Source organism: Penaeus vannamei, chromosome 9 (genome assembly GCF_042767895.1).
Source record: "Penaeus vannamei isolate JL-2024 chromosome 9, ASM4276789v1, whole genome shotgun sequence".
Lineage (NCBI taxonomy): Eukaryota > Metazoa > Arthropoda > Malacostraca > Decapoda > Penaeidae > Penaeus > Penaeus vannamei.
In genome coordinates, this window is record NC_091557.1 from 14,384,230 (window position 1) to 14,409,229 (window position 25,000).

At 45.4% G+C, this 25,000-nt stretch overlaps 1 protein-coding gene across 3 annotated transcripts in view; it reads left to right on the forward strand.

The window, feature by feature from the left end:
• The window catches only part of mim (missing-in-metastasis), a 196,858-nt gene that overhangs the window by 3,662 nt on the left and 168,196 nt on the right, over nucleotides 1-25,000 (forward strand). For all 3 annotated transcript variants that reach the window (XM_070125371.1, XM_070125373.1, XM_070125372.1), the window contains exon 2: nucleotides 14,007-14,068. In XM_070125371.1, the coding sequence (XP_069981472.1) occupies nucleotides 14,007-14,068 (62 nt within the window). The remainder of the gene's footprint in view (nucleotides 1-14,006; nucleotides 14,069-25,000) is intronic.

Sequence of the window (25,000 nt, forward strand, 5' to 3'; positions counted from 1 at the left end):
GGGGCGCTCTTGCCGTAAACCAGGAAATTGTTATGTTGGTTGGTATCCTTTAGGGATCACAGAAATGCTACCACGGGTTTGATTTGTAGGAGTGACTGTATGTAGCCTAGTGTCTCTCTCTCACTCACTCTCTCGTTCTGCGTCTCTCTCTCATTCACTCTCTCGTTCTGTGTCTCTCTCTCATTCACTCTCGTTCTGTCTCTCTCTCTCTCTCTCTCTCTCTCTCTCTCTCACACACACACACACACACACACACACACACACACACACACACACACACACACACACACACACACACACACACACACACACACACACACACACACACACACACACTCACTCACTCTCTCTCTCGTTCTGTGTGTGTGTCTCACTCACTCACTCACTCACTCACACACACACACACACACACACACACACACACACACACACACACACACACACACACACACACACACACACACACACACACACACACACACACACACACACACACAAATAAACAACGCGCGTTCTGTGTCTCTCTCTCATTCACTCTCTCGTTCTGTGTCTCTCTCTCTCACTCACTCACTCACACACACACACACACACACACACACACACACACACACACACACACACACACACACACACACACACACACACACACACACACACACACACACACACAAATAAACAACGCGCGTTCTGTGTCTCTCTCTCGTTCACTCTCTCGTTCTGTGTTTCTCTCACTCACTCACTCACACACACACACACACACACACACACACACACACACACACACACACACACACACACACACACACACACACACACACACACACACACACACACACACGCACTCACTCACTCACTCACTCTCTCGTTCTGTGTGTGTCTCACTCACTCACTCACTCACTCACTCACTCACTCACTCACTCACTCACTCACTCACTCACTCACTCACTCACTCACTCACTCACTCACACACACACACACACACACACACACACACACACACACACACACACACACACACACACACACACACACACACAAATAAACAACGCGCGTCTGCTCTTCCACACCTCCCCTGCTTCCTTCCCAAAAGCAGAATGCGTGACCGTCTCTACCCCTCTTTCTCCCCCGCACCCACGGGGCACTGACACGCCTCTCGGGCTGGTATTGTTTACACTTACCTGCCGGAAAATCTCTCGATTGCTACCAGGTGCTGAATGTAGGGGCCGTGAGGAGAATGATTTAACGGATACAAGACCAGCAAAGGAAAGGGGGGAGGGGGTGACGCAGATGGGTTGGGCTTGGCCTTTCTGTTCCTCTTAGGCGGAAGAGAATCTGTTCATGACATATACAGAAAGAGATAGCTCGGGGAGTAGAGAAACAAAGAGAATGGACAATTTCAGCTGCGATGTTCCCCAAAGATATAGGCCTACTTTCACTCGGATAATCTAACTTTATTCAACTTTCTTCAGTACCGTTTGCTTTAAGAAAAAAAGAAGATAATGCTTTAGTTGCAAGTCTCTATGAGTAGCATAACTTTGTAAGTGGATAGAGTATGGAGTTGACTTTCATGACTGAACAAAAAACCCTTTCTAAGTTTGGATAATTTTAGCGGAACAAATTGTTTCCTGACAGTGCGACTGGGCGCGTTTGACCTCAGGCGGGCTGTTCACAAGAGCCATGCTTGACCCTGCATCAAAACAGGGTTGGGTCGGAAGCGCTGTTCGTGTCGCGCGATGATGGATTAGTGAAAATTGGGTTATCCATAAATGTTTACTAGTGTGTGTGTATTCGAGTGGTGGTAACTTCGCCTTACAAACGATTAAGAGAAAAGGGACGTGAACCTGTGGACTTCTAAACTTTGAAGCTGTATATGCTGGATAGCAGGCTTTCATGCATCCCTACCTGCAAGGTCTCCCTATGGGAGATATATAATTTCCTATCCATTTATATCGCTTTCACTATCAGTGAGTGTCATGTTCTGAATACCATATATTTTTTTCCTAAACACTCGCCAATCTAGAGTCTTTGGAATGAAGTTATTATGATTTTGGCATCTTGTTTCCGGAAAAAACGACAACGGGACACTGTAATGAACGTGGTTTTATTTAAGAATTGCAACGCATAACTTAAGACAGTTGAATGAATGCTGTACAGTACAGTCCATTAATCTCTTGGTGATTTGTGCGGTTATCTTATATTATTTTTTCCAGTGAAAGTATTAAAATCAAGAATGTCTTTAAAACGCATCTCGTGAAAATGAGAACGCCACAGAGCTTACAAAACCACGTTTAGTGTCAATCGGTTGCTCAAGCGAAACTGGTTGAGGCGAGTCGATGTCAGCATGATAGTGAGGAGGAAGGGGGCGCTCGCTGTGGTCCCGAAACACGGCTGGGGAGATGCAACGTTTAGGTGATAGTAATGCACGTTAATGAGGGATATTGTATCATGACAATCAGGTGTTTTACCATGAACGAAGTGCAAGCATCAGAAAGAGAAACCGATGGATCACTATCGGCGAATGGCCGGTTCACCAGGTTAGTCGTGGGTCGCTTGGAGTTCACGAGAGTAGTGGTCAGGCGCCGGTCGACATACACACCGGGTTCACGACTGCGATTAGGCACAGCGATTATGTATGACAGGTGCAAATGTCACGCTGAGACAGTGCAAGACACCTCCGACTTTGTCATGATATCAGGCAGAGACATGTATAGCTAATGAGGTTTTCATATACGGCAATAGCCCGATTTTGAAATAATCGTTTTTGGCAACCTCGGGAACAGCACAGTCACTATGATTACTCGGGACGTTTATGGCTAATCATTCGTACAGAAAGTATTTTTTAGCCATAATTTAGTATAATCTAGGCGTATAGAAAAAAATGACTAATCGTCGCATAAAATTATCTCGTTACCAACAGTATTTAAGATGTGAACTTCCAGATTTTTTTCCGCCTCATTTTTAATCCCTTGTTCATATATATATATATATATATATATATATATATATATATATATATATATATATATATATATATATATATACATATATACATATATACATATATACATATATATATATATATATATATATATATATATATATATATACATATATATATATATATATATATATATATATATATATATATATATATATATATATATATATATATATATATATATCAGAGCTTTTTACGTTAAAATGAGATATTCATCAGGAGGTAACCATTTATTCCTCAGAAGAAACTCGGTGACCCAGTTGTATTTCATGAATTCAGGAATGAAAGTGCCGGCGTCTCATCATGCTACGTAGAGTGTGCCATTCCAAGTGCCGATTTAGTTGCACCGTCAGCACTGAGGTCATCGTCATCGTGGAGTTTGCTGGGGTCGTGAGGCTGAGAGAGGTTAACAGTGTATCTTGCAGTCTACCTGCAGAATGGCTTAGACGCCGTAGCTATCATTTTTTGAGCTAGCTGTAGACAAATGGACCGGAAATTAGGTCACGTTTTTGAAAGACAGTAGTTCTAGGTTGTGGACTCTTTCGCGGACGGGTCACATGCTGTGTTCAGCTGCTCCCTTGAAGCATCGCGTAGTTCCGGTACATGTTCTGAGGAATCCTGCCACGTGGGAGATGCGAGACAAAATTGTATATAATGGCTGGGTTAAATGGGCGTTTAGGTGTTGAATGCACTGCAGCTGCGAAGACAAGGCGCCCCGGCACTGATTTTGGAATTCCTTATCGTACCAAATGCACATAAATGCACAAGTTCAGAAGCACATATGAACCACTGTCGTTTCGGCATTTGATTTCTACTGATAATTCTACTCCAAGCATTACCGTTAACGCCTCCACCCACTATTTCGTCATCCTTTCTTCCATCTGATAGCTAACAACGCCATATCACTCGCAGTATTGGTGCTTCCTCCACGCTGTTTGGCGTGCTGACCTTAACTTGTCACGATTAGATTTTGTAACTTGCACGTATGCAGTTTGCGAATCGTAGAAGTGTTTGCTTGCCCACTAAACTTAATTCTTTCCATCCACGCATACGTTTAATTCTCTCATTCACTCACTAAATTTCCTTCCCTTCAGGATTCAGCCCTTAAGATAGTCGGGCGAATTGTTCTCGTCTTCCCCGACGCGCAGGCTGCTCTCACTCACCACTCTCGCATCCTTAATTCATCATATTTTCGGGTCATCTCGCGGTGCTCTCTCCCCTTGCCCTTCCCGCCCCTCGTCGCCCACCCCGCCCGAAGGCCTCGGCGAGGGGCGGCGGGGAAATGAGACATCCGCCGGGGCAGGAAGGGCCGTGACCCGTGACACGCCCAGCCCTCTTGGCCCTCTCGTGACCCGACCTCGCTGCCTCAGTGTCAGGAGATGAGAGGTCGGGGAGGGGGGCGCTGGGTAGGGGCAGGGGGGAAGGGGGCGGAGGGGGGAAGAATGACTCAGATGAGAGAGAGAGAGAGACAGAGAGAGGGAGAGAGAGAGAGACAGAGAGAGAGAGAGAGGAAAAAGTGGAAGGAGTGTGGAGGATTGTAATAAAAACAAGGAATAGAAGAATGAAGAATGAAGGGAGTAAAGAAGGGAGAAGAATGACAGTCATGAAAGGCGTAGGGAGAGAGTTGATGAAGTGATGTTATCTTTTGATGAAACCATTTTAAGATTTATTTGATTGCATTTCGTGTGAAAAAATCATGTTTAAACTGGTTTGTGCTTATGTTTCAGAATGAAAATGATTTCCATGCTTTAAATGCTAACGATTACAATCACCATCATGTCATTATTATTATCATTATTCTTGTTGTTGTTGTTATTATTGTTGCTGTTGTTGTTGTTGTTATTAATGTCATTACTATCACTATTATTAATATTATTATTATTATTATTATTAATATTATTATTATTATTGTTATTGTTATTATTATTGTTATTATTATTATTATTATTATTATTATTATTATTATTGTTGTCGTTGTTGTTGTTGTTGTTGTTATTATTATTGTTATTGTTTATATCATTATCATCATCATAATTATTATATTATTATTAGTCTTATTATCATTATTGATATTGTTATTACTGTGACTATTATTATTCCTATTAATCAATACTTCTACTACTACTACTGCTGGGTTTTTTATTTTTACTATTGTTATTTTAACTCGCGTCAAATATTCAAACAAAAGTTTATGGTCGTTTTACCGAAGGTCACTGAAGAGGGGCAAACCGCGTGTGGTCTCAGCTTTTCAATCGGCATGTTTATTACTTCTACTGATCTCCGAAATGCCTAAGCCAACTGCTGGCACTCTGTTTAATGGGCCCATGTGCGAAACGTTCAACTCTTATTGGCGTGGTTATGTATGTATGACACAATGAAAAGGGAAATTCTTGAAATGCCGAACGCATCTGGTGGCCAGAAAACTAACTATTCATTCGTTCTGACCTCATCTGTCTCGAGGAAAGCAAAAGACAGCTGCGAAGAACCTTGCGGAGGTTACGAATTTGTGAGTTATTAATTAGCGAGGCAGACCTCCTTGCATAACTTAGGCTTCCAAGCGCTTATGGTAATTCAGTAAGCTGTATCGGGTCTATTTTTCTTCCTTCTCCTAATGAATTCCTCGTTTCGTGTGATTTATCAAGAGTTAGGTAGCTCTTTCAAGTGATGTGTGAGCCATCAATAAGCGTTGGAGCCAGTAAGGGCGAGTTTAACATACATTACGACTGGGTTGTCGGACCTACGGGTGCGACAGTCATATCGGAGATAAGCTTTTAAAAATAATGTTCTCTGCGCACACTTTTGCCAAGCACACTTGCACTGAATTTACTTTTCACGCAGCGATTCTTAGATTGATCTAATAAATACGATTTTTCGAAGATGCCCAAGTATTTCAAGTGTCAGCAAGGACGCGTCTCCCGAAGCCCCGCCTCGCCCAGGAGGGAGCCCTTGCTTACCGCGAGCTCCTCTCCTGGCGCTGCCCGTCCGCGGAGCAAGGCCTGTATCCATAAATCCCCGAAAAGTGGCATAATGTTCCCCCTGATGGAGGGGCTAACGGTACTAGCGGTTTATGGACGGTAGTATATTGGTCTTTTTCCGTTTTTTCACGTTTTATCGGCTAGCCAAGTTACCTATCTGCTTATCATGCTCTGTTAATGGCTCGTTTATAGAAAGCTTGAATAAACCTGATCTGGAAAATGAAAAGGTTGTTTATTATTCCTATATCGTGTATTATTAGTTATCAGTTTTCATATTAGTATCATTATCATCATCATAAGTTTCATCTTCATCTTCATCTTCAATTCCACCTCCATCTCCATCTCCATAACATTCTCCATCTTTATCTTCATTCCATCTATTCTTTCTCTTTGTCATCTACGTCTTCATATTCATCATCTTTTCATATTCATTTTTATCATCGCCTTTATCTTCATCTTCATCATCCTGATTGACATGGTTATCATTATCATCATCATCGTCATCACCATTATCATGATCATCATCATTATCATCATCATCATCATCATCATCATCATCATCATCATCATCATCATCATCACCATCATCATCATCATCACCATCACCACCACCACCTTAATCATCATCATTATCATCATTATCATTACCATCATCATCATCGGGATCACCATCAGCATTATCATCGTCATCATCATCGCCATCACCATCATCGTCATCATCGTCGTCGTCGTCATCATCATCATCATCATCATCATCATCATCATCATCATCATCATCATCATCATCATCATCATCATCATCATCATCTTCACCGTCGTCGTCATCACCATCATTATCCCCATGACTTCAGTTTGTTACGAAACACTGTAGATATAGAGGGAGAAAATAAAGAAATGTGTTAGAAATAAACGGATATGACGATGCAGATGATAGTAAAGATGGAATGGAGTTGGAAGACCGAGTGAAAAAAGAGAATTGCCTTTACAAGAAGAAGATAAAAAGAAAGTCGGTCAGAGGTTCGAATAAACATAAATAGGTAGAAAGATAAATCCGTAACTTTGTGTTTTTTTTATCATATGTCTTGCTCTGGAAAAGATGCCATTTATATTGTCAGATTTGGAACCAAACGCAAAACACGGGACTTGAACAAAATGCATTAGTATTTTTTTTTTAATCTTCCATGACATGAATAAGGAATGAAAGTGTTTCCGTATCAGATATATTACTATTGTGTAGCAGTCTGGCGAGGCATTGATAAGAAGGCTCGTTTCACCAAGCCAGAGGCGGAATCCATCGTATAGGACTGATTCGATTGAGAAGTTATGAAGCAATTCGATAAGGCTTTCTTTAATACTTATCCCGTCATGAAAGTTAAAATCCTGTCCCTGCTGATTAATTCCATGAATACAGCGGTTAAAATGCTGGAGTTGGTGATGCCTTTGCTGTCTCGAGGTCCTTAAAAGGGTACTATAGAGAATAAAAAGGAAAAGTAAGAAAGAGGAAGATGGGGAGCAGAAGACGAATCTGTTGATAGGGATGATGATAGAAAAGTAGAAGGATGGAGATGGTGCAGATTTCATGCCCACAGAAGCACATCCCACAGGACTCGGGTTGGAGATAAGGGATGTATATCGGTCTGCTGGCCGCAGCGATGACCGTGGAGGGGGAGGTGATGATGGTGCGATTATGAGTGGCAAAACTGGTCGCGGGCGGACGCTGCTGTTTCATCCACGTGAGGTAGTTTAGGGAAATGTGATTTCGTTATCCGTGGAGCCAAGTGTAGTGGTTCAAAAGCAGCGATTCGAGCATAGGATATAAATACCTAAATGCAGAGTTAGGTACCAGATTGCTTTTATTCATCATTTTTGGACGCGCCTTTTAAAATAACAGGCACACTGCATTTTAATGTTATTATTCACCGAAAAACAGGTTTAATCTGATGCTAACTCTATCAGCATTCGAATCCTGGCTGAAGACATTGAACAATTTACATCACTTTGTAAAGTTATCCAATCAGTTTAGTGAGGCCTTTGGCTCTTACTCAAAACGCTTGCTGGCGGTGTTGGAAAATTCAGGATAGAAAGCATGTGTCTGTTGTAATTTGCATACGCAATAATACGGCACGAGTTAACACCGCATCATATCCTTACTGAATTGTCCATTTATGCAAATGAAAGACATAATCGTCATTTGCTTCCTGTTACACCGCCGTGACTCCCTTGATATTCATACATTTCGCCATAGAATTGAAAGATATTAGAAGCCTTAATCTTCCGGGCGGTGGAACGTAGCGCTGGCGGACCAGGAACGACTTCCAGGGGAGTGAGCTTTGAACGAAGCTCGACTCCGGTGGCGCTGCAGTGGGATGGCGGGGCGCGGAGTGGAGAGAGGGAGTGGAATGGATATGCGACCTGGGATCATTGAGATCATTGATGAAGTAGAATGGGGGTGATGTCAATGGTTTCTTTGTAATAGAATATATATGTGGAGTGATTTTACGTTGTGAAAGGGACAGGGCAGGTCTGAATATTAAGCAGAAGTAGTAAAGACATTCGCGAAAGCCATACCCTGCAAGAGTACTTTAAAAAAAAAGTTAATGGCAGTGACGGTGCATAACGGTATGATATAAACCACCGACTCGTGTTATGTGAAGTTGACCCGAGTCGACGCAGGTGAAAGTCCAGCCCCAGTGACGGAGTTTTTGTCACGTAGTGAAGGGCGGGCGGGCAGGAGTGGGAAGTGGAGAAGCTGGTGGTGAAGGCGAGTGGCAGGGTTAGAGGTGGAACTGGAGGCAGAGGATAAGGGAGAAGAGGAAGGTGAGGCGAAGGATTGAAACAAGAGGGCAATGACAATGGGGAAGAAGAGTCAAAAGATGTGGGCAAAGAGCGGAATCGAAAGCCGAGATCGGCCATGAACGCTGTCACTATTTAGACTGCCGTGAAGACGTTAGCTATTCTCACAGCGCGCCTTCCACCTGCTGCGAATCCCGCTAGGCCAAGCGGGATGGCGATCGTGCCTCGCGCTACCACTGCGCGGTTAATACAATGGAAATTTTATTACGAACAGGTCACCTTTTTGTAAGTGTCGTGAGCCAAACAACATTTTCGCTTTCTTATGCCCTCGGCAAATAAACTGAAGTGCAAGGAAATGATTTCGTCAGGTTTCGCAGCGAAGCGTTTAGTGTGCATGTTTATAACACATTGAAGACTTTTCCCCGTTAAAGTGAAGCAGGGATGTTTTATCTTATTTTCATAGAATGTGGTTCTGTTCATTTTATTAGGCTTTATCCTTTCGGTGCCGGATTTTGTTCTTCAGAACAACGACTCAGAGATGTAGCATGATATCATAGCTCGCCAACGAAGTATCTATTCTTAATCACATGTAATATCTCTCTTTTTTTAAAGTTTCATTTTAATGTGGGTCATTAAGAAGTGAAAGTCATTAACGGATTGTCTCGGGGTCTATGCTATATATAATGACGGTTGTTCCGGCACGCAATCGGCAGTCGTGATTGAGAATTATTTTCCACTAATTGCCATTCAAAGTGATTGAGTTGCGAATGAATGTGGTCAGCTGACAGTGAAAGTAAACCTTCAGAACGTGGGACGAACGTGAGAAGGCGAATGTGTTTTTGGAGACGGCCCTAAAGAGGAAGAAAAATGCGAGATATGAATGTTTTACTCTCAAAAAATGTCGATTGGCGAAGTGGAGGGAATGTACAAGGAGCGAGACAATGAGAAGGGGGGAAGGGCGGAGGGAGAGAATGGGCGGCGAGGGCGGGGTCTGCTGATATGTAAAAAGCCTCGTTCGCCCCGGCGCTTGGGTGTTTGTTTGCCTGATGTGAATAACGATGAACAAAAACAATGAAAGTCGCAAGGCCGAGGTGAAGCCTACTAATGGAAAAGGAAATGTCGGGGTTTTGTATTTCCGTTATGAAAAACTGAATTATTACTGTAATAATCCAAAATCGTCATGCTTAGTGAACTGACTTTATTTATGCTATGGAAGCGCTCTATCATGGAAGGTGCACGACGTTCCCTGCGCCGATGTGCCAAGATGTCGATTAAAGCTGGATGTGGCTGGCGATTGTCCGAGTGCTGTGTCACGCTCACGACAGCGATTGCAGATTGCATATTGCCTCGGCAAGAACTACCTGTTGGGCCTCGATGGCTCCTATTTGGAGTCGCGCCGCCGGCGATAAAAAGGCATTTATCCTCATGTGGAAGAGAGGACTTGATACAAACCTAGAGACCTGTTAGATTCTTTTTCACTGGCAGACCATGGCGGGAGGTACGGGAGGAAGAAATATATATATATATATATATATATATATATATATATATATATATATATATATGTGTGTGTGTGTGTGTGTGTGTGTGTGTGTGTGTGTGTGTGTGTGTGTGTGCGTGTGTGTGTGTGTGTGTGTGTGTGTGTGTGTGTGTGTGTGTGTGTGTGTGTGTGTGTGTGTGTGTGTGTGTGTGTGTGTGTGTGTGTGTGTGTGTGTGTGTGTGTGTGTGTGTGTGTGTGTGTGTGTGTGAGAGGGAGAGGGAGAGGGAGAGGGAGAGGGAGAGGGAGAGGGAGAGGGAGAGGGAGAGGGAGAGGGTGAGGGAGAGGGTGAGGGTGAGGGTGAGGGAGAGGGAGAGGGAGAGAGAGAGAGAGAGAGAGAGAGAGAGAGAGAGAGAGAGAGAGAGAGAGAGAGAGAGAGAAAGAAAGGGAAAGAGAAAGAGAAAGAGAGAGAGAGAGAAAGAGAGATGGAGAGAGAGAGAGAGAAAGAGAGAGGGAGAGAGAGAGAGAAAGAGAGAGGGAGAGAGAGAGAGAGAGAGGGAGAGAGAGAAAGAGAGAGGGAGAGAGAGAGAGAGAGAGAGAGAGAGAGAGAGAAAGAGAGAGGGAGAGAGAGAGAGAGAGAGAAGTGGGCGTGGGTTTTGTAGGAGATATTTTAGCCAATGTATTATTATTCCAACCGTCTCTCCAAGTGGATGATGTTAGCCTCGCGTGCTCAAAAACCCAAGTAGTCGGGTCTCACAGCTGCCGATACGCAGGAAGGTGTGTCGCCTTGGCCTTAGCGGAACACCTCGGTTTGGACAGGGGGTCGTCTTCCTAATTTGGGTTTAGATCCGAAAGTCCAGATAAACGTGTGGTTGCGTCCCCTCCTTTTCTCGCCAGGGTCGCTTGGACTTTCATCCCGAGTTTCACTTGGGTTCTTGTTATTCCTTGTCACGTGAGGCTCCCTTCTGGCATTTCTATCACGCATCCTGTTCCATCTGTTACTCGTGTCTTTTCTGAGATTACTTGATGCGTCGTTGTTTAGTAGTTCGTTTGATTTCCTTTTTAGGTCTATTTATTGATTTATATGACTCGGCCTTGCGACTAAGTAGTCATTTTGTTTCTGTCCATATTTGTCGTGTTTTTCTATTTCTTTCATGTACATACGACATATCTTAAATGCAACATGTAAAGTCATCGGCTTACTATATGAGATACTGGATGTAGCGAGGCTACTTTGTGATATTACTGAATTTATACAGAAGTGCGTTTGCAAATCAGAGTCTATTATCATTTCCTCTTTATTCACTGCTTTGTCACACTGTCCACCACGCTCTTCCCTTATCACCATTACGCACGCCGGTTCCCTCATTGCCGTTTCCACCCGTTTCTTCCTCCATCACTGCAACTCCCGCCTTGCGTATCCAGCAACAAGCAGCAACAATTGAAGCGACAATTACAATTTTCCCTCCGGCGTCCATGCAGGGGAGTGACCTGTTCAGAGTTGCTTTACCTTCTTTTGTCCTGTTCTTGGCGATCTCCTGGCTGCTGCGTTCTCCTATTCATGTTTGTTTATTTTCTTTTGAGAAACAAAGGAAGATAAGATGGAAACATATTAACGTCTTTCTTCATTTTTTCCCTCATTTGCTATTAAATTTAAAATGTATTTAGCGAGTTTCCATTCGATTCCTCAGAGCAATTTAAACGAGTTCAAGTCAGCGCGATCGCTTTGTGCTCAAGATCAAGGGCACGAGTTTTCTCTGCCGGCACCGAGGCGCCGGGGGCTCAGGTGTTACTTTTTTACCAAACGTAATTGTGTTTTGGCAACTTCGCTGCTGGCGTTGACTTGGGCGAGTGATCTGCGGGGGGTGACTGACCCACAGTCTCCCCGTGCTCTGCGGCGGGAGGAGGGGAGCAGGGAAGAGAGGCAGAACAAGGGAAACTAGAAATATAGCTGAAAGGAGGGAATAGGCGAAAGGGGCGGGGGGGGGGGGGTACTCATATCGACACGCAAATCGTGTGCGACCGGAGCTTGCGTGCGGGACGCCTGACATGCAAGAAATGCGAAGTCGGTATATTCGTGTCCGCAGTATACTGGGTGACTAATTGAACACTGGAAGGTATCGATGCTCTGCCATTTCCTTGGAGGGACGGAATATCAGGAATAGTAGGAAGGAACAGAAGAAATCAATGAAACAGCATTAGTATCACTGTACTATAGGTGAGCTACAAGATGTGAAGGAGGTTGGAAACAAACATATATATATATATATATATATATATATATATATATATATATATATATATATATATATATATATATATACATTATATATACATTATATATACATTATATATATATATATATATATATATATATATATATATATATTATATATACATTTTATATATATATATATATATATATATATATATATATATATATATATATATATACACACACACATTATATATACATGTGTGTGTGCATGCGTATAGGTGAATATATAGGCATATATGTATGTATATATGGTCTAAAATAAGAAGGAAAGACTATAGCAGGTAAAGTAAAAAGAGAGACAATCCCGCGAGTGTGCAGTCGACCAGCCGAGCCGGCCAGCGGACGGCCTCAGCATGCAAGTGTCAGATCAGCGTCGCTTATGTCGACCTTTTTTCAGTCTTATAGCGTGCGTATTCTCCAAGATTAGAGCTTTAGTACTGTCACCGCAACTTTCCTATTATGTGCACTTTATCGCAGGAGAAGAGGAAATTCGTTTCATTTACGGGGCAAAGGAAGAACAGAAGACACCAAGAGGCGCTTACTTCCTCTTTAGCAAATCGCCTGTTCCCCGCCCCGTACCTGTGGCGTGTCTGAGATCAAGTGGCCTCTGAGATTAGGAGGGGGCGAATAATGGGCGAATCTAATGTCACCGGTTGATCAGTTGTACTGCTGCGTATTGATATATTCACAGCGTCTATGTGTAGCGAGATAGGCATGCAAAGCTTGGTTACGGACGTGCCCTGAAACACATGGCCTCCACAAGTATGCAGACAGTATGCAAGTAGGGAACACGCACGAACAGTTTACTCGTCCATACAACCATCTGTCCAGTGATTTAACCCTTCAGTAATCACCAGTCACCCATCCATTCATACATACATGTATCCATCCATCATCTATATATTTACCTGTCTATCTATCCATCTATCCATCCATCCCACCATCTCACCATCTCACCATCCCACCATCCATCCACCTACTCACTCACTCACTCACTCACTCACTCTCTCAATCATTAATCCATTTATTTATTTGTCTACCCATCCATCTGTTTATTAAGACGTCCATCCATCAATCCATCCACCCACCATTTAATTAATTAATTGATTGATTAATTAATCCATCCACCCACCCATCCATCCATCCAAAGGACTAGCAGAACTAGCAGAAAGAGAGAGAGAGAGAGAGAGAGAGAGAGAGAGAGAGAGAGAGAGAGAGAGAGAGAAAGAGAGAAAGAGAGAAAGAGAGAAAGAGAGAGAGAGAGAGAGAGAGAGAGAAAGAGAGAAAGAGAAAGAGAAAGAGAAAGAGAGAGCGAGAGAGGGAGGAGGGGGAGGAGAAGAGAACGAGAGTTAGCGATAAAAAAGAAAGGGATCCTATGTGGTGCATCGAAATGGACGTGTTTTCAGCGTTTTTTTTCATCTTCGCTTTTCACTTTCATTTATGCAGGTGTGGCGGAAGTACTAACGGCCTCTGTTTGTGTTTCAGGGCAGTGGACCTATGTGGGAAGACTTCCTGAGCCGCGCCAGCAAGTTGCATCACGCCCTCAAGTAAGTGCCCTCCGTCTGCAGCTCTTCCTCGTGTTATTGACGCCGCACCGAACCAAGAGCGGGACTCGAGGGGTTGGCGAGGACTGCGGGCGGCGGCGATGACGGCTTTTTAGGATCAGTGTGGCCTCGCTGTTTGGGATGTTTATACTGTAATGTTCAATTTGTTCTGGACATTCTGACGGTGTCTAAACGTCCTCTGCGACTTGATCTCACGAATGGCTGCCGCAGGTCTCCGCTCTGGCAACTTGCAACTCCGCGCTTTCTTTGTACTCAGTCGTGCGGGGAACACTACTCCTACGTTGACCGGCCGCCACTCCCTTCGCTCCTGTGTCCTTTGGGTGGTCTCATACGTCCCCAAGAGAGTCTTTCTAAAAGACCGTTGTATCTAAAAAGTGTTACTTAACACATTTCCTCCGTGACTCTCCGAGCGTTTGCTGACCTACTGACACGAGCCGTGAGTGGTGAGGATGCTGAACTTATATTTGATATATCAAATCATGTTTAATTCATTCGCCAGAGGATTACAGTTCCCAAAAATGATGATCGCTATTTATTGGATTTTATGTAAATGTATCACCCATGTCCTCGTTTCACCAAGGCTTATCGCCCATGCCGCCTCTTTATCCATGGTAGTGATCCTGGTATGTCTCACTTAAAGCAGATAGCTTCAGCCGGCCAGCGATACAGAGGAGCCGTTTGACTGTACGTAGTATGGTTTCCTATATTTCTAAAGTAACCAGACGCTGTAATGGTAGTTGCAATTACCACGTCTGCCATTGCATGTAGATGGCGTACCTGCTTACTGATACCCGCTGTTGTGTACATCTCTAGCAGTTGGGTTTCTCTTTGTTTTGCAGTGGCCTTTCGCTGGAAGGATCGCTACCTCGCTGCGGTCGCTACTTCGCGATGCCGTTTGCTTGCTTCGTAAACATCGTTTCTTTGTGGTGTTGCTATTTTTGCGGCGCCTTTGGTTTGATATTAGAGTGGAATCCAAATAGGCTCATGAGCACAGGGCTTCCCGATCGTCTGTTTGTATTTTCATAATGGTTTTGTTATTCTGTCGTCGAACGTTTCAAGAAGTCGAGTAAAATGTTTATCATGAGTATTTCTTGATTTTAGATTTATTGTTGGGAATGATAGTCAACCTTTAAACATTGTTCGACTGCCTGTACTATGAATAGAGTTGGAAGGGTTTGGTGAGAGAGCGTCCCGTTATAGTAACGTAGTAACCGGACGTATAAGGTTAGTTGAGAGCCCCGGGCGGCGGGCGCGAGTGGCACAGGTGGGCTTCCTGCCTTTCATTTCTAGCGCGTCTCCCTTCCGTTGTCCTTCCTTTGTTTTGGCCATGAACGGAAACAACTGTCCGCGCGCATATTTTTAACACACACGTACTCGTACACACGCGTTTCTCGCGTTCCCTCTGCAGTAATAGTAAATAGTATTCCTTAAGGGAAGATTTCGACCGGGATCGAGGATTCCACGAGACGTCGTCTAGGATCAGCTGCTTTGTCATTGTGTCCAAGACCGATATTATATCCGTTGCTCTCCCTTGCCTGGTGACGTAACTCCTAGCATCTCTTTCCTTTTGGGGATCCACGGTATTTTTACTAGGGAAGCTGTATAGCAGGATCCTGAAAGTGACGAGATATGAACGATACAAGAGTGGTCTATTGGGAGGGACTTTTTTCAGTCTGGTGTAGAGGCATCATAAACGGGTTGATAAATACAGCACTCTGAAACCTTCACTATCCATCAGTTAATAATCAGGTTAATGGTTTGGTGTTAGGAGAGAAGGATATCAAGTGGTATCAAGTAACGCATGAGGTAAAAAAAAAATATCGGCTCTTCAAGAAACGCGAAATTAATGTGTAGAATCAGCGTTGATTCGGCGGCTGCCTGGTGTATCCCAGAGCTTCAGGCGGGTGTTGCCATGGTTACGTACGCAGGGCTGAAAGTCTGTAAACAGGCAAATGGCATTCCCCGCCCGATATTGGACTTTAACTAAAGCCGCGGCCTGGGTTTGAGACATGACAGAGCTAAGAAGGGGATTGGAACTTGATTGGGAAAGGTATAAACAGGTGGTGCTGACCTTGACCGGAGGGAGAGGAAAGTAGGTTCGTAAAAAACAACTGTAATGCCTGTTTGTTTTTGTACATTGGCTTACATACACACACATACATACATACATACATGCATACATACACACATATATACATACATGCATGCATGGTATATAGATACATACATACATGCTTGTATACATGCACACACACACACACACACACACACACACACACACACACACACACACACACATATATATATGTGTGTGTGTGTGTGTATGTGTGTGTCCCTCTCGTTCCATGGACGCTGCTGCGAGAGCAATGCCTCGTGGTGGGTGGTGGGCGTGGGTGCGATGCATGCTCTTGCTCTCCCCGTGATCTCGCAACGACTGGGCCCGAGAGTAAAGAGCTTGGCTGAAGTGGACGCGGCATTAGAGAGGGAGAGGGATCGAAGAGAGGAGTGGAAGGGGGAGAGGGGTGGAGAGTGAAGAAAGAGAGGAGAGAGGAGGACTTGAACTGAAAATGGGTGGAAGAAGTGCTCGAGCGAGACACCAAGAAAAGGTAAGGGAAAAGGAGGGATGCTACACCGCTGCGCATCGGATCTAATAACCTGGGGTCACGGAGAGTGGGCGTTGTACTGGGGAGGGGGTGGGCTGTGGGCTGGGGGCTGGGGAGGGGCGGGTTGTTGCCAAGACGAACTGGACTGGTCTGGATAAACGTGTGTAGGGTGTGTTTATCAGAAGAGACTGGAGTATTGACGGTTCAGAGAGGACGGGAGACGAGATGAATAAGGAGAATGGTCCCACAAAGCTTCCATCCCGAACCGCGTCGTCGCAGAATAGACCATGAATAGACCATGAATAGACCGTGCAGACGAATCGGCGGAGATGAATAGACAGCAGAAGCCGAGTTTTGTGGGCGGCTCAAAGTTCCGGGAACAAAGACGGCTGCGCTTGAAGGACCCAGCCACGTCCCCCTTGGCCGTGTGATGAACGCTGCGGCCAGAATTACCAGCTAAAGGGGCAGAAGTGTCAGCGGGGGATCTGACGGCGACGACCCGTCCACTTTAGAAACATGGGGTTGAAGAGATGCCGCTCTGCTTCAGTGTGTTTCCATGCATTTGCGCTATTTTTTAAATGATATTTTGCTTTTTATTTTAGTTAAGTTGCCATGGGTGAAGTGCATGTCAGTTTTCTATATATATATATATATATATATATATATATATATATATATATATATATATATATATATATATTCTGGTGTCTAGCTATAACGAAAGGGAAATGTATTGGTTGTTTTAAATTACAAGTAAGATGCTTTTACTGGCAGACGCAAGTGGAACAAAGTTACTAGAGGGCCGAAAGGAAATAAGGCCAGGGATATTGACTGAGTTTCATGCAGTTCACATGTCTGGCCAAGGTCCGTTTACTGACCCGAACTTCGAACAAATTTTGTTGGTGTGGCTCGGTGTTGCCATTTGGTGGGTGCTGAAATAAACTTCATCTTTCCCTTGGTTCATTTTGTTCAGATATCATGGTTCCTCCCATTCTCTGCCATCTACTTGGTTCTCTTATCTTATTCAGCTTACCCCTTTACTTGCTGTAGCATGGCTGGTTTGAAAACACGTTAATATATGTCACTTACCTGCTTAATCAGTGTATATGTGTCCTCCCTTCCCATGTGTTCACGCTCCCCCGTGCCATACGCCGTAACACTCCCGAGGGCTGATCCCCGCCACAGCTGATTATCCCCTGATTGTAAAATAATGTAATGGCCCTCTAATTGGCTGGCGGTGCGCAGTGACAGCTCGTGTTGTGGGACGGCGGAGAGCAGTGCGTGCAGAGGCGTCCTTGGGCTCTTCTGGCGCGGCCGGGAAGCCTTTGGGCGAAGGGGCGACGGGAAAGCAAGGAGGAAGGAGGATGGAAAGGAAAGTTGTAAGGATTGTGGACTAGGGAATAGGCCGAGAGCGAGGGTCTATTTCAGGGTGTTGGGTTGTTAGCATCGGATAAAAGATTAGAGGTGATTAAAACATATTCAGTCATAATTGCTGACTCGTTGCCGAAGTCGGATGGGTAGAGAGCCATTGGCTTAAAGAAACATAATCTTGAAGTTTTATTTTAGAACAATGAAAATCTCTTTGATAAGGCTTTCATGTTCGACATTTTGTGCGATCATCGAATATCCATCCTTGAACAGTTATGATCAGGCTGATTACTATTTAAACGAGGTCGGTAACGATTCGTTTTGGGAAATTTAGAATGAAAGTTGTTCATATAACTCTTTGCTTTTCATTTCATGGATAAATAGGTACTTAGCAAGTGCTGAAAGTGTCATTTTAGATTTATGTTATATATGCATGGTGTTTTTCGTGTAGAAAGACTGTAGAGACAACGCCGTTTGAAATTGCTTTTTCTCTTTTTCTCCTCTTTCCTCTTTCTCTCTCTCTCTCCTCCCCCTCTCTCTTTCTTTATTTTACTTTCTCTCTCTCTCTCTCTCTCTCTCTCTCTCTCTCTCTCTCTCTCTCTCTCTCTCTCTCTCTCTCTCTCTCTCTCTCTCTCTCTCTCTCTCTCTCTCTCTCTCTCTCTTTCTCTCTCTCTTTCTCTGTCTCTCTCTCTCTCTATCTCTCTCTCTCTCTCTCCCTCTCTCTCCCCCTCTCTCTCTCTCCGTCTCTCTCTCTCTCTCTCGCTCTCTCTCCCTCTCCTATCTCTCTCATTAATCTGAAAGATATTTTCGCATAATATATTTTAATTATCGACTAGAATTTCTTATGCCGACTGAGCAGTGTGTACGAACCTACAATATTATTGGGACCTTGGAAGTTGCCGCAAACCTGTCGCGACGTTCTCCCACTCGCAGGTTTCGAGGATCCGGCCCGGGGATCGCAGAAATCCATCACCTCTTGCCTTCAAGAGGAAAATGGGAAATGAAGCCTTTATCCTTTCCCGGGACTCTTTCTGTGCACATCCGAGAGGGCTCTGTAGTGTCGCATTGATGTGGGAGCGTGAGTGGGTGGGGGGTGGGGTGTTAGGGGTGGCAGGTTGCTTGGGTTTGTAATTTGGAGTACTGATTGGGAGGAGACCACGTGTTTTTTTTTCTCACGTTTTCTTTTCGGAATGAAACGTTAATATGTGTGGGTGTACTTGTAACAATTTTTTTTTTCATATTGTTATTAATAATAACCGTTCCTGAAAACTCCTTCCTCCGACTTCTTATCTCCCTACTTATAGATCATGTTTATTGTCCTTTCCTTGTTCTTCTTCTCCCACTTCCTCCCCCTTCCGTCGACGTGTTCTTCCGCCCATTTCTCGCTCCCAGCCCGACCCTCCGCTCGCTCGACAGCCCCGCGCGCCCCCTTACCCTCCTCCTTTCCATACCGTCGTCTAGCTCCTCTTGTTTGTATTGTTTGAGAGTTTTTAGCAATGTGAGGAGGACCTCTCGTGCGTTCATGGCTGCGGCTTTTGTTCTGGCAGGGGAGAGAGGGTGCTGCGGGGGCTGTCTAATTACCTCCTCTGGGCTAAAACTCCTGGAGGGGGCGTGGGTGGGGAGGGTGTGGTAGGGCCGGCACGAGGGGCAAGGGACTCTCCAGCTACTCTGTTTCTGGCCGAACAACTGCGGCAGGTGCGGGCTCTGCGTTGCATTGATGATGGAGACGGGAGATTAATCTGCTTTTGCTCTGGGTTGCCGAGAGCGCATGGGTGCCCGCAGGGGTGGAAGGGAGGAAGCTAATCACGTGGTATCGATTTAAAGAGACATTTAAGTGGTGTGGGCCCTTCCCGGTCCCTCACGCCCTCCGCCCCCTCCGTCCTCCTCCACCGCTCTCCACCCCATACCCCGCGGCATTTTGGTAATGAAGAAATTCTTGTCTGATAGCTAGATAATGTGTGAATGGCTGGGGGATTGTTTTGCAGGGAAACGGACGGCGTCTGCTTGAGTGAACTCTATTTTACTTGCCCGTTCACCGACAAACAGGCAGAGAGTCATTCAGTCAGTCACACGGTTACTGAACTTCTTTAACACGCACACGCACACACACACGCATACGGAAACGCACACACACACGCACATGCACTCGCAGTCACGCACGCACGCACGCACGCACGCAGTCACGCACGCAGTCACACACGCTCGCACACGCACACGCACACGCACACGCACACGCACACGCACACGCACACGCACACGCACACGCACACGCACACGCACACGCACACACACACACACACACACACACACACACACACACACACACACACACACACACACACACACACACACACACACACACACACTCCCTCTCTCTCTCTCTTTCTTTCTTTCCTTCTTTCTCTCAATCTCTCTATCTATCTCTTTCATACCTCTTCCATCCTCTCCATTCCACTCTCACTTTTTCTCCCCTCATCCCCACCTCTCGCTACCTTCTTCCTTCCACCTATCGATCCCTTCTTCCTTTCGCTTCCCTCTTCCTCCATCCCTCCCCCATCCCTATATGTCTCTCGTTTCTCCTGCCTTCCCTGTCTCTCCCTCCCCTTTCTCATTCTTTTCCTCCCTCCCTCCCCTTCCTTATATCACTCCCTTTCCCTTCCCTCCTCCTCCTACTTCCTTCCTACCTACCATCTTCCTTTCTTCCATCCCTCTCCCCTCCCTTCGTTCCTTTTCTGCCACCCTCCCTCTTCCCTCACTCCATTCCTTCTTTACTCCCCCTCCTCTCTCTCTCTCTCTCTCTCTCTCTCTCTCTCTCTCTCTCTCTCTCTCTCTCTCTCTCTCTCTCTCTCTCTCTCTCTCTCTCTCTCTCTCTCTCTCTCTCTCTCTCTCTCTCTCTCTCTCTCGCCCCGCCCCGCCTTACCTCCCACATTTCAGGGGAGAAGCGAAAGGGAGCGCAGAAGCGTGGGCAATGTCTTCATTTAAGCAGCGCACGGCGGGATGGCCTTTCAAGGTTCTCATCCAAGTCATGTCGCATAAAAGAGGTGAATTAAAGTCTTTAAATAGGAATCAAAGGGATTTTGCTGAGTCGAGGAGGTAACGAGAGGAAGACGGTGCAGTCTCGAAAGAAAGGGAATGTTGATTTTAGCCAGGAGAGAAAAAGCGTCACTGACACGGGGCTGTTACGGGAATGGGTGGAGGAGCAGAATTTCATTAAGCAGCTGAACTTTGTAGGATCGAGAGCAAAGGTGATTCTTGTATTTCCGAATGTGTATTCCTTCGACACACTTTTAGGACATGTCGGTGATATTTTTAAAGCCTTTGTGGGTGGGATATCGCGCATTTATATGCAGATCTTTAGTTATCACACTCCTAGCCACGTGCTTGAAGAAAGTACCTTCCAGAGATGAGTGTCCGCGTATGCGCCAGGCAGCGCACAGACGTCCAGTCCATAAGAGATGAGGAGAACCTATTGACCTTGATGCATTTGATAGCAGGCAGAACTTGCAATCGATACACTGCGCGACTTTCACATACGTTTAACTACCTTGTCACAAATCTGGTCATGAACAGCATTTCCTGGGGCATTGGGGCTTTAAATGACTAGTATGATGCTGTTCTTCATTTGAAATTGTAATTCCGGTTAGGGGATGGCGGATCATAATATGAAATCGTAAAGAGATGTAAGAACAAACTGAGATTTAATCACACCGGAAACTTTTTATTCATACTTTTTTTCATAAAGTGGCGTCTTCTATTCTTATATTTCATCCGCGTTGTGAGGCGGAAATATGTCACCCAGCGCATATTTGTAATGCAACGAGGAACCAGGAACCGACCTCCTGCTAGAAAACTTAACCAGAGGCTGACGGCCCAAGGAACCGCCCATGCCCTTTGATGCCCATGTTGGAACATTTACCAAGGGTCAGAAAATGAATTACGACGCGCGCACAGACCCAGTTCTGTTCGAGCGTCCTTTTTTCAAACGGGGATCACGTTAATCTTATTTTGTCTTTCTGTTTTGTTTTGTTTTCATTTTTTTCCTTTTCTCTTTTAGTAACGGCCTCTTCCTCGTTTCCCCGTGTTCCCGAAAAGAGTGGCTCTTGGCCAACATGGAGTCGCGTCGCCCCCTCTTCAGTCGGGGTCACTTTCGCCATTTGTTGTAAGGGACGTCCGGGGCGGCTTCACAATGCCTCCGCTGCCAATAACAGGGGGGGGGGGGATGGAAGACTGAAGAAAAGTTGTACGAGAGAGAAGCTGTGTTCAAGGGAAAATAGTAAAAGATTTGAAAGATTTAGTAAAAAGATCAGCGAAGATTTAAGAAATAATAAAATTGATGATTGGTGATGGGATTCAAATAAGAGAAGAAAGATAGGATAACGCGAATAGATAATAAGAAATAACACTAATTCCAAATCTGTGGTATAGGCCAAGAGATGAACAGCATTAGAAGGAGAGAAAGAGATATGAGGCGATGAAGGGGCATGGGATGGAAGATGAAAGGTAATAGAAGGGGAAGAAGGAGATAAGAAGAGGGGAATTTTCGAAAGGGCAAAGGCGAAGTATCGTGTGCTAGGATGTGGAAGAGGAGATAAGGAAGACGATGATAGCTTACATGAACCGATGCCTAATTCGATATTTCTTGTAATTTCCGTAATTTCTTAGGGGTTGATATATATCCTAGTATGTTTATTTATTTATTGATTTATATTGCTGCTTGTGCCACCGATGTATACGGGAGTGGAAACTTTAGGGATAAAGTATTGAGATAACGAGGTAAATAGTAAGCTAAAACTATGGAGAAAAGAAGCAGAGGAAGAAAAGAGGAGAACTAATGAGAATAAGGAAATGCAAGAGGGAGTAAGGGAGGGAGGGAAAGATAGATAGAAAAAGAACGAGGGATGGGGGAAGTTGGGAGATAGGCAGCCGTTAAAGGGAGGTGGAGAGAGAGAGAGAGAGAGAGAGAGAGAGAGAGAGAGAGAGAGAGAGAGAGAGAGAGAGAGAGAGAGAGAGAGAGAGAGAGAGAGAGAGAGAGAGAGAGAGAAAAGAGAGAGGAGAGAGAGAGAGAGAGAGAGGCAAAGAAAGGGAGAGAGGGAGGGAGTGAAATGGGTGCTAGACGAGTGGCAATAAAACGCCGAGGTTACGGGAGGGTTGCCGAGGGACTGGGGAGGGAGAGGGGGAGGAGGGGAGCGGGGAGGATGGGGTGGGGGGTCGAGGAGGAAGCGGCAAGGAGAGGAGTAAGGGGCGGAGGGGAGCGTAGGGGAGTACGCTAAAGGAGTGAGAAGGGGCGAAGGAAAATGTAAGAATGAGTTTGACGGGGTTGCGACTCGCGGAGGGGTGGAGCCGCGATACGGAGAGCCGTTTGAAAGCGAGGTTGAACCGGAGTAGAGAAATATACGGAGTGATGGGGTCGTAGGGTTCGCTTTGACACAGGGGGTCCTAATGGGAGAGAGAAAATGAAGGGGGTTAATGATCAATTTGATGATACATAGAAGAGTAATATGGAAAAAAATATCTAAAAAAAGTAATTTAGGCAAGCTCGGTTAAGGTGCAGTAAATAGTGTCTTTGAAAAAATGCGACTGAAAGTAAGTCTTCAAGATAAAGTTTTAAAGCACCTCAGATTACGCGTTGTTGGTTAAGATCTCTCGAGAGTAGTTTCGAGGCAAGGGTTGCGCGTTGACAGGGCACTTTGTGGCGAAGGCAAAGGAGGCGAGAGGAGTCTTCGGTTGGGGTAGGAGAAGGGTGCATAAAAGACACGTTGACAAGGATAACAATGGCGGTAAAGGATAGCAGAGGTGGTTATGAGATAATGGTCGAGCAGCTACTGAAGGGAGAGACCTTGGTAACAATGCAGAACCTCCTTTTCGCCCCCTCCCCTTCCCTTCCCCTCCCCCTCTATGGTGCATTGTGGCCGCCCCGGGAGATCTGTTGTACTGGGGCTGTAGTGTTTGTGGAGGGATCGACGGCATGACGTTTACACCCTAGGTGATCGCTGTATTAACGGGGCATTACTGAATGGGACTGTGCTGTTTTTGTTGCCATAAAATCGGTCGTTGTGTGTATTTTTCCCTTATATATATAACAAATGCGTATTGTTTGGACATCCTATTTTGAGTGAGTGTTTGTTACATCGTCCGTCGCACTAAAAGCCGGTATTGTATTTAAAATGACTTAGATGTTAATGGTAACAAAAAAGTGATACGAGCGACGGGAGGTCTCGGTCGGGCGATGGTCGACCCCCCCCCCCCCCTGCTTCGTAGCCACAGCAGTCGCCATCGCCCGAAAGACCAAATAGAAAATTTCGTTCTCGTGTCGTAGTCGCGGCCTCTCTGTTCCCTTTATTCCTCTTGACAGAGATGATTTGCTTTCGAGTGAAGATGATCGCGTGGCTCCCGTGGCGCGATTGTGTTTAGATCGATGTGCGAGGGAGGGTGATGGGTGAGGCATGAGGGCTGGCTGAAGGGCGAGTGCGGCGAGGGGAAGGGAGCGGAGGAGGGTTGGCGGGGACGGAATGGCGGGGTTGGCGGTCGACGGCGAGGGAGAAGGCTGAGTTTGGCGGCGCAAAGAGTTGGATGCCGTGTATTATGGAGGATGAGGGTCGTTTTAGCACTGCCTTGGTAGGATTCTTTGGTAAATGGAGGAAGTAAATACAACCTTCGTTGGCACTCGTGCATGTGTTGCTCCTTCCGAGTCAACGTGGAGGGGAGGCTAGGCCTTGCCTTATTTGCAAGGCTGTGATTAGCATGAGTGAAATAGCGCCGACGTAGGATTAGCGTTGTTTATGTTTCCCTGGTGTAGTAAGACTCGGCGTCGGGGCCGAGGGGAGGCGAGGCCGAGGAACATCAGCATCCGGCGCGGAGAGGGGAGACGCCCGGATTAGCTTGCGCTCGCGGTGGACCTTTTCCCCAGATCCCCGCTCGCTCTTTACAGCCTCCCGCTAACAGC